The sequence below is a fragment of the Perca flavescens genome, chromosome 13, assembly GCF_004354835.1.
Source record: "Perca flavescens isolate YP-PL-M2 chromosome 13, PFLA_1.0, whole genome shotgun sequence".
Taxonomy (NCBI): Eukaryota; Metazoa; Chordata; class Actinopteri; order Perciformes; family Percidae; genus Perca; species Perca flavescens.
In genome coordinates, this window is record NC_041343.1 from 14,523,424 (window position 1) to 14,534,072 (window position 10,649).

At 40.2% G+C, this 10,649-nt stretch overlaps 1 protein-coding gene across 1 annotated transcript; it reads right to left on the reverse strand.

The window, feature by feature from the left end:
- Positions 1-1,285: 1,285 nt before the first annotated feature.
- LOC114566765 (transmembrane protein 47) lies at positions 1,286-8,324 on the reverse strand. The gene is made up of 3 exons (XM_028595489.1): positions 7,991-8,324; positions 4,148-4,288; positions 1,286-1,747 (listed from the first exon to the last, which is right to left on the reverse strand). The coding sequence occupies exons 1-3, from the start codon at positions 8,205-8,207 to the stop codon at positions 1,566-1,568; spliced, it is 540 nt and encodes a 179-aa protein (XP_028451290.1). The 5' UTR covers positions 8,208-8,324; the 3' UTR covers positions 1,286-1,565.
- Between the last annotated feature and the right edge of the window lie 2,325 nt (positions 8,325-10,649).

Sequence of the window (10,649 nt, forward strand, 5' to 3'; positions counted from 1 at the left end):
TTCATTACTTTACTATAACTATAATAACTACCTAAAGCTACCTTATGATCTGCAAACTAAAAGGTAGGTTACACAATAAATGATAGCTGTGATTTGAATTTCAGCCTGTGAGCACATTCATTTACAACAAACAAATACTGTGGAAGTGTTGTAAATACGTCCCAAATAATTACATGAAATATACACATCATCTCCCAGTAAGTTGTAAAGTTTAACGGCAAAAATGCGTCTCGGGATTTGGAATAAAATGTTTTATGTTGCTCATTATGCTTCAACCAATGCGTTGTGTTTTCACACATCAGCTAGCAACCCAGTGATATCTCTTTAAATAGACTGGGGGGGTTGGGGGGCATGGGGGGTCTTACTCTGAGGAATGTGTGCTCTGGATAATGAAAGTGTTTTACATTTTTGTCTCATTGCTGTTTAGTCCAAAAAAAGGGGGGCAGCCCTGATGCTCCCCCTCTTAAAATTCAGTCAGAGGTCAGTTTGTGAACCACTAGCGTCAGAGTGACAGACAACTGCAGCTGCACTAATGCTGAGGTGGGATGGGGCAGAGGATATGACACGTGCCTTTGGTGTGGGAGACCTGGGTTCAATTCCCACTATGATACATCAACCAATGTGTCCCTGAACAAGACATTTAACCCCTAGTTGCTCCAGAGGCATGCAACCTCTGATGTATGTATGTATATATATATATATATATAGCAATTGTAAGTTGCTTTGGATAAAAGCGTCAGCTAAATGACATGTAATGTTGTAGTATTAAAGACCAATATAAATTCACACTCCTAATATTCCCAAAACTACAATTGTTTATTTGGGATTTTCCTTCATGTAGAAATACTTTGTACACATTTAAATTTTTTTCATTTGAGACAAAGTGTGAGTTTTCAAACAAACTATAAACACTGGAGAGCTCTAGCATATATCCAAGCTATCTAATTTACACTTCTAACATAAGAAGGCTCAGCAAGCATTTCTAGATATGTTTAAGCTAGAACACACGGAGGGGAAAGTTCAGTTTTTTTTTCCAATATTTATAAAGTGTATGCCATAAATACATTAACAACAAGCTTGTCCTCATGAAATGCTACAAAAAGGAAAATAAACTATAAAAAGGAAATGTGGAGATACATCAATCCTTTTAAATGCTCGGTCACTGCACATTCAGGTCTGTGCTGAGAATCTACTGTCCTGTTCCCTAACAATAGAGATCCAGGTCAACGTGCGGTGGAAACGTCCAGCATCGGTGGCCCGTGCCTGTCCAGAAAGCTCTCTGTGCTTTAGCTTTGCCACCTCATCCCTGATACCGGCAGGGCTGAGGCACCCGCTGGCTGCATGGGAGGAGGTGTGGTGGGGGGTGCTATTCATACAGCCCCCACAACCTGTCTAAAAATAACAGAGAGCCCCAGACAGCTAGAGAAAAAGAGAGACTGGGTCTGTGCTCTAATACACATTAGCTGTGTGCCGAGTGAGGAAAAGTAGCACACCTCCTGTATGGGAATTCTGTGTGTGTATGTTTATGTGTGTAGTTCCAGTGGCGGGGGGGTTTGAGGAAGGATTCAGTACATTGCATCCTCGTATACGTCCGTCCGCAAGCAGAATAGTATCCCCCCGCCCAACATGAAGATGGTGGCTCCCCAGCCGAGCCCGTAGCCCCAGTTGAACTCGTGATAGGTCTGAAGGACCGTACCGTCGATGAACTTGATCGGGTAGAGGACCAGAGCACAGGCCTGCAGAACCACTAGAACCAAAAGAGTCAAACATCAGATGTTACTGGGGGAAAACAACTCTACTACTAGGCAACACTAATGTTATTAAATATTACAGCAGTATTTGTGTTACTGATAGCACTTCTACAACCACATCAATACAACTTTTAATATGACTGGTGCTGTTTCAAGTACCATAATTTCTATAATAATAATAATTTGAATAGCACTTTTCATGTAAGGACCAAAAGGTGCTTTCAAGTGTAAGGTAAAAATGCAGTGCAATAACAAGATATAAGATATGTTTTCGCATTAAATGTATTTCTATTTCTCATCCAGTCTGCCATCTGCATAAAAAAAGGAAAACATCAAGAGAAACAGTCTTTCTATGACACTCCTCCTTGTGGGATTCATGGTCTTTTGAAGTGGTTTGTCTTTTTTCTCCTGAGAGCGACTGACTTAAACAGCACATTTCGGCAAAGTAAAGCCTCTGCTGTTGCCTTTCTTTATTGAAATGAGGAACATTTTTCTAACAATTATTCTTTATTCATTATTCTTTGGACCTTGACATCCCTGAAGGAAAATGTCTGTAATGCCTCGATCATTGTAAATATTTTTCCTTTCAAATCATTCAGGACAATGAACTACCGGTGGTAAATGTGTCACTTAGGGGGTAGAGGGGGTACGTGCATGTGTGCGTGCGATCAAAGGAGTACTGTGGTCTCGTCTCACACCAGCTACCTCGGTTCCCTTTCGGGCATGCTAGGTGACTCTTGAGGAAGGGAATTTGTGTGACTACAACTCCGCCTTTCCTTCCTACAGGACGGAGCAATGGGGGCGTGCAGGAGGGACGACAGCAGCTCAAAAATGTGGCGGTGTTGATTGAGCCCAGACTGAGCTCGCAGCTCACTGAGGTCATATTTCTGGACAGAAAATAAATACCACACAGCCATGATCCTGCCAAGGAGCATTTAACAGAGTCCAAACCCTGTGCTGCTGCTGCTCTGCTAAGGACTGTGTGCCTGTAAGGAGACCTTATTCTCGCAAGGCTCTTAAAGCAATTACACACAGGAAAGGATAACACTGCCTTCCCACACTTTTCAGTAAATGGCTAACAGTCAAAAGCTCAGCCATTAAGTTCACTGCACACACTGGTCCTTTGTGACTGACGGTTTCAGTGACAGAACAAGAGAAAAATCCCTTCCATTTCCTCTTCAAAGTTAGATTAAACATTTTTTCACAGCGGTTGACAGCATTATATATTATTATCCATCTGCTTGTTCCAGCCATTTAGTCTAATCTATGAAACGCTATAACAAATAACCTAATATCTTTCCACTCACTATGGGTTTGAAAACGATGGACACGCCACAGGGAGTCTGGAGTTGAGGAGGATACTATGACTAACAGACTAATCAGACAAATGTTAAAGAAATAGTTTGACATTGTGAGAAATACACTTATTTGATTTCTCGCCAAGAGTTAGAAGAGAAGATTGATACTACTCTTGTCTGAGAGTGGTATCATTCTTCTTATCTACAGAAAGTCATACCAAGAAAGCAAATAAGTGTATGGATATTCCAAAAATGTCAAACCACTCCTTTAAGATTAGTCCAGAGGCACAATGTAACACTGCAGGAGGAGGAATGTTATTTGCGATGTATGACAGGATGTCTGTTTCTTATATAATCCCATTTTATTTTTCAAAACTGGAACTGGGCGTGAGATAAGTAGCAGTAAGTGGTTAGCGTTTCATCATTGTTGTCAAAGTAAAGTAAGCACAGGCTACGAGTCTGTTACTACAATGCCTGCCCGTACATACATACATACAGAACAATGTCTCTCTGCTTTGGTTTTAATTATTTGTTTCATAAATAGATCCTCCCTCACCAGTGTCAAAATGTGGCTTCACCCAAAGGACCTTCTCACAAAGCATGCAGGAGAAGGGCTGTCCAAATATGAGGCAGTGCTGGCTGAGGATTTTGTGGTAGCTTCTTTTTTTTTTTTTTTCCTAAGTGACTTCACTTGGTTGGTAAGTCTGCAAATTCTGCGGCTGCTTTTTCTTGGCTCATGATCCGGCAGTTCCCCAGACTCCACACCACAGAAAGAATGATCTCAACCAGCACGCCTCATTCAGTTGTTTCTTTCCTTCTGCACCCTTCTATTTAACATTAGCACTGGAACAAAAAAAAAAACCCTGTCTAAATGGAAATTGTTGCGGTCGTGGTTAACGTGTATATATATATATATATATATATATATATATATATATATATATACACAGTATGTATATGTATATGTGGGCCATCTTTTTGTTTCCAAATGTGCATGATGTGTAGGAACATTAGATAGACATTTATAAAGGGCAGAAAGTGCAAATGATTTAAGAACTTTTGGTGGGAAAGTAAATAGAAAGGAAGACAAAGACATACCTGCAGTGAAAAGGAGCACAGCCACAGTGCGGTAGTGCCGTCTCTGTGTCCCCCGGCAGAGGGAAATCAGGGCCACCAGAAAGGCCAAGAGAGTCGCCACGGCACCGGCCACCAGCAGCACCAGGGTGGCAATCTGCCAGTCTGCAGGACGAGACACACGAAGGTTAGAGTGCAGCGACAAAAGCTTGATTCACAGGACAGCACTGTTGAATTGAACCGCTGTGTTGACAAACACAAAACAAGAGCTAATCCCACAGAGGGAAGTGAGTGAAGCAGAACAGACTCAGACCTTTTTATACATTTATACTCGCATACACCCAAACTCTCCAATAACTGATATTTTCCATGGGGAAATTCAAGTGTCCAGCAGCTCACACATAAACACACATTCCTATACACCACACAGTTCCGCATAATTAATAAATAAATACACCGCGAATGCATACACAAGAGAGTTAAAAACAGAATAAAAGCAGCATAATTATATTATATCTGGGTTAAGGGTTAGTGGGTATTAAGGGGAGGGAAGGGGGATGGGTGTCATTTGTTGGTGTTAAATAGCCTGATGACTGATCTTTCTACCTGTTTATATGTATTTCTTCTGAGAACATTGCCCAGTGCTCATCCATCTCCATCAAGGTTGATCATATTTTTTGCTGATTTTTACATGAAAATAAAGTTAGAAAGTTTTTTTTTTTTGTCTATTTTGGTGAAATTGTTGGTGCTAATTAATCCTTACTGTTTCTGCTTGTGGCTACCAGTCTTTTCCATGTCGGTTCAGCCATGGTGGCCTTTTAACGGCACACTTATTTAGTTTATTCCAAACAGTCGCTCCTGGTGGAAAAGTTAAACTCATCACTTCCTCTGCGTCAAAAGGCCTACACGTCACTAGGTTGTTAAACCGGCACATTTTAAAAGCTTTTCTGACATGAGCTTAACTCTATTCAGTAAAGCCATGATACAGAGTCTGAAACCAGAAATGTATTGTGCATTTTTACATTCCTGCCTGCATTGTGTGTTCCCTCTTTGATGTCTCACCTGTCAGTGTCAGAAGAAGGCCAAACCTCAGGAGACTCGACTCAAAAGGAGTATTTGCATTTGATGAACGCAGGTCCTGATTTAACTGTCTTTAGGATGGTAAAAATGAACTTTTTCCCAAGGATCTCAACATGATTTGATTCAGGCCCCGTCCACACGTACCAAAACGATCTTTTTTTTACCCGTCTTCCCTGGATTCGTTTCAAGAATAGTTGCGTCCAAACGAATCCACTTGTAAATGACTCAATACGCTACTTCATAGTCCAGGCCTATAGGCGGCGCTGTTTCTGCTAGAGACATTCACAAAAAACGGAGAAGAAGAGCATAGTCACTTCCACTTCCCATCATAACATGACTAGCTAGATTATAACGTTCTCTTAATACATCCGTGGACTATAATACCTTTCACCACTGCTCATTTTATGAAGGCCGCCGCAAGAAAACGTGTCTTTGTTTACATTGTATAATGTGCTGTTGGATTGCTTTTTATTTTGCATGATTGCAGCGCGCTAGTAACGCGTTAACGTTAGCTAGCTCTAACATTGGCAGTCAAACCAACATCAATGATCCATGAATGATGTCTTTTTAATAGCCTTTCTACAATAAGCCGTGGTAAAAGTTACTATTATCCGTTCAAGGAGTTTATAAGCAGACAGATTAGCTAGCTAGTTGATAAGTTGTCTACTTCCACTTTATAAACAGATAGCCATAGCAGCTAACGTTAACGTTACTTCGCTGCTGGAGCGGTCAGCTACTTTAGCGATGTTTAACGTTGGCTACATAACGTTAGCAATATATCTTGTGTAGAATCCAGAGGGAAGGGTCAGGGAGCAGAGGCAGTATTTAGATGAAGTGAGCTGGTTTGACCACGGAGATGGGACATGCTCGCTTAGCTTCACCGCAGTTGTGGGCGTCAGCGGGAGAGGGTGTAAAAGTGCGGTGTGGCGATGACATCATCGATACGGATCCGTATTTACCATCCATACGAAGCCAAACGAGAGCCGTTTTCGGATTTTTTCACCCTGAGACCAGGTTTCAAAAAAGTGCGTTTTCAGGCAGTGCGTTTGCAGGATTCGTCTGGACGGTCGGCCCAAACGATGCAAAACGTGCGTTTGCACAAAAAAACGTTTCCGTGTGGATGGCCCCTAAGTCTTACATATTTTTTTGTCTAACATCTTTGGTCCATTATGTGGTTATAAAAAAAACAACAGTGCACTTACATCACAATGCTCACTGACGCTGTAAGTTATAATACTGTTTTGATCTGCATTATAGTAGTTGCTTGCAATTTATTCTGCATTGAATGGTGTCCGCCCTTCACTCCAAAGATTGAAATTCAAGAATCTTGGGATAGATGTGAGAATGTGTGCATAATAAATCGGCTTTGCCTTTTGGTGAACTGCCCCTTTAACCTCAATACACGCCTCCACTGTTGCTTTAATGAGGTCTGCAGACCCTCAAAGCAACAAACCCACCTCCCATTCACCCCAACACATTCCACAATATCAGAGAGCGGTTATTCACCCCAAAGCTGTGTTTCCCTCTTTGTAGCTGTGCATGTTTGTGTCTGTGATGGTAGCCACTCACGCCTCTTACTATTAATGAACAACTGAAATCTAAAATATGTGACATACTTTTGGCAACTAATAAGGCCAAGACTACATGTGATTTTATATGGTTTGCTTTTAGCCTTTTACTCTTTTTATTACTAACTTAACAGTCAGCTACTGTGTGTTTAATGGAGACAAAGCTCCAGTTAATAACAAGCCAAGCTACTGTACCAGCCACCAGCCAAAATCTGGCACATTTAATGAGGATTTCCTCCCCTGGTGGGGAAAGGAAGGGGGTTGGAGGCATAAACCCTCCTCTCATGTGGCGTCAATGCTTGACAAAAGGCAACCTGGTGGGTCCAGGCCTGGTAATGTGGATGATGGAGAAGATCCTGAATGTGTCTCTTCAAACCCTCTCAAAGCCTTCTCGGTTGGAGTGGTTCTTTGTGTTCTTTGTGTGCCGAAGAGACTGTGTTTCCACGTGTTGTACACGTTTTGTTCAGTTTATTTCCTATCCTAAACATGGACATTGACTTGACCTAGACATAATGTTAAAGCATCGATGCCACTCATAAAAAATCAGCATTTGAATGTAACACTGATTCACCAGCCCTTTGTTAACTGATTTACCATTCAAAACAAGACTGAAAACACAATGATAGTTGAACAATCCACACATTTTTTCAATTCATTGCTCATGGATTAGTCAACCCTTGCTGGCTGAGCTGAGGATCACAATGACTTTGACACACGTCACTGCTCTGGTATGAACAGAGGAAATGTATCAGCAGCACAAGAATCCCTGAATTCCTCAGCTGCTGGACAGAGAACAACAATCCAACTAAAACAGACTCTTCCTGGGAGACGGTGGCCAGAGCTGCCAGGCTGTTGTGTACAGTTCAACAAACATTCCTTTTTGTTTTTGTCAAACATAGGATGTTCAGCCTTTTTATAGCCTAAATAACAGACCCTGAAAATGACCACTGATAACAAGCTAGTTTAAAAACACCCAGAGTAACTATATATGGCAATTACCAGTGCATTACGCATAGGCTATACCATATAGCCTAAATGGCAAAATCTGAGTTTTCCCTAAAAAAAAAAAGAGTAGGCTACTTAATTTACTAAAACCTTGAGATCAAATCTTTTTTTCTCTCACAATTTCTGATTATCCCATTCGCAACTAAATAACAAACTCCAAGGACAGACTGTTATAAACAACCAAAATGTGCAAACGCAAACACCAAATTCCTACCAGATGTGAGGGTGGAGAAGCAGCTCCACTGAGCCTCCTCTGTCTGATGCCGTGCCTCGGACTGGGAGCAGGACTCCCACAGAGACAGGGAGAAATGCTCCGCAGTGACCCAGGCTGGGCTCAGCAGAGCCACCACGTCCAGACACAGCGCCAGGAAGACGCACAGCAGAGCGATCAGCTTGAAGGGCCGGAAGACATACATCTCGTTCACAGACATCTTCTCCCAACCAGATACACCGCTGCAGGTCAATCACAGTGGAAATGAGCTCGCCGGAGGTCCGCGTGCGTCTTCTCCCACCATTGCCTTTACTGCTGCTTTGTGTGTGTGTGTGTGTGTGTGTGTGTGTGTGTGTGTGTCCAGCTGGAAAAGTTTAACAGGAGACATCCGGTTGGATCGGTTTTTCAAAATAATTGCACTTCAGCTGGGCCAGGCGATGAGTTAAATCTTCAATTATCTAAGAATGGATGGCTATCCTCCTTCCATAATGCTGTTTTCAAGCACCAGTCTTGACTCTTTATGGCAACAATATTGGAATTTTTTTAATTATTATTATTATTGCTGTTAATCTATATTCTTCATTATCATAATTGTAGCTAATGTTAGCCTGTGTGCTTTTATTTGTTGCAGCCAGTTTCTCACCTTTGGCTTCAAAAGTCGAAACAAAAACAAGAGCAACTAAAGGGCAAAACCAATAAGCCATTCCTAATTTTTATTAGGAATATATATATATTGGCCATGATTTCAGTGTTACGATGAGAGGATATTAGCTGAATGTCCCAACCTTAGAAGACTAGAAAAACATCTGGGAAAAAAGACATATGATACATACACTTTCAATTCATATAATTTAATTTATTTGTTATGTGAGATACAGTCCTTACCTCAGTACAGATTAGCAGTACTGCTCCATCAGACCCCCTCCTGCTCCTTTAGACCCATACGCCTCAATTGCTGTGATTTTATTTTGCAGCAGCATCTTTTCAGTCAAGTTAAAGGCAGTCTATAAAGAGAAAGTGCTAGAGGTATAAAATTGTACACACACAGATCACAGCCGCAAGGATAAGAACATTTAAAAAATAATACTAATACCAATGAATATGTAGTAATCAGAATAATAATAATCAGTTGTTGACAATATGTGTGTGTACTGTCAGAAGGGAATTGCAACAAAAATATTATACACAGCTAGGCCTACATATCAGATACAGTTCTTTACAATCACTTTGCTACTAATTTCAGAACCTTGACGTCTTTTTTCAAAACTCTAGACACAAAACTCAAAACGGTCATCACTTGTAACACAGGCTGTCTAATGTTCAAAACATTGCATTGTGCATTCATATCTTTAAATAAATCTTGCACTTGCACAATCACTGGTTAAAAAAACGAATTGATTGTGAAATACGATTGAAACATTACTTTAGATCACCCACACACAAGCTACCCATAGTTTCACTGTGTCATTGTTTGTACAATCATTAAATATTGTAGTACAAAATAGGTGATACATGTTTCATTATGGTACTAGATGTAAATACATCCCTGTAAAAGTACTGCAGTAGTAGAGAGAATACTAATCGTTGAACAAAACCTGAAATGTATTGATGAAAAACAATATCAAAGCAGAAATAATTAGCTACACAATAGAGAAGAAAAGACAGTACTGTAAAACATCAAATGCAGTGTTCCTCAACTTGCTTGTACTTTAAAAAGCAAAACAAAGAAGTGATTACTGTATTCTACATCTTCATTAACTCTGTCTTGTGGATTTGGCTACAGGTTCTCATCTACATTGCAATTAGCCAAACATCTTGGAAAAAACCTTCGGGCATGGCGAACAATGTGGTACAAGTATATATGTATATATACAGTATATATATATATATATATATATATATATATATATATATATATATATATATATATATAAAGTATATATCTCAATCACCAGTAACGATTTGGCAGAATTGGACAAGCAATTCCAATGGCATGCATCCATACAGTGCAGTACTGTCAATACTGTAAATAGTCTCAAAAGTGGTACATGGGACCATAGAAACAGTGTCTGATAAACAGTAGCACATTACATTAAAGAAGGATGATGAAATATTACATCCATAGATAATGTAGTCTAATTGGTTCATGCTCCACGCTAATTGGTGACAATGAATCTCGTTATCTTGAAACGTTCATGATCTAAACATGGAACATTGTTTGTCTGTTTCCATACAACTATGCATTAAGAGTAATGCAACAGTTAATTATCATTTTGAGCAGTTGTATCAATTGATAGTTAGATGATTGTAATGGAATGAATAGACAATCATCTGAAATGTAATGTGTGAATTGCAGGGGCAAATACAGTGCCTTGCAAAAGTGTTAACCCAGTGTTAGCTACTGAACAACAATGTCAGCTAACGTGTTTTGACACTATTAACACTACGATGGAACTACACCTGACACTTTATAAGTCACAGTAATAACGACCAATTTGACACAATGTTCTAACATTCAGCAATTTTAGTTGCTTATGTTTCAATTTGGGTTCTAATCTGCCATGGAATTTCCAACTTCTTCTTTGGGGACTACCAACGTTAAACTTTACAACCGCACTCCTGCTCTCCTTCTGACAGATTAGATAGAGACTCAGCCAAAGGT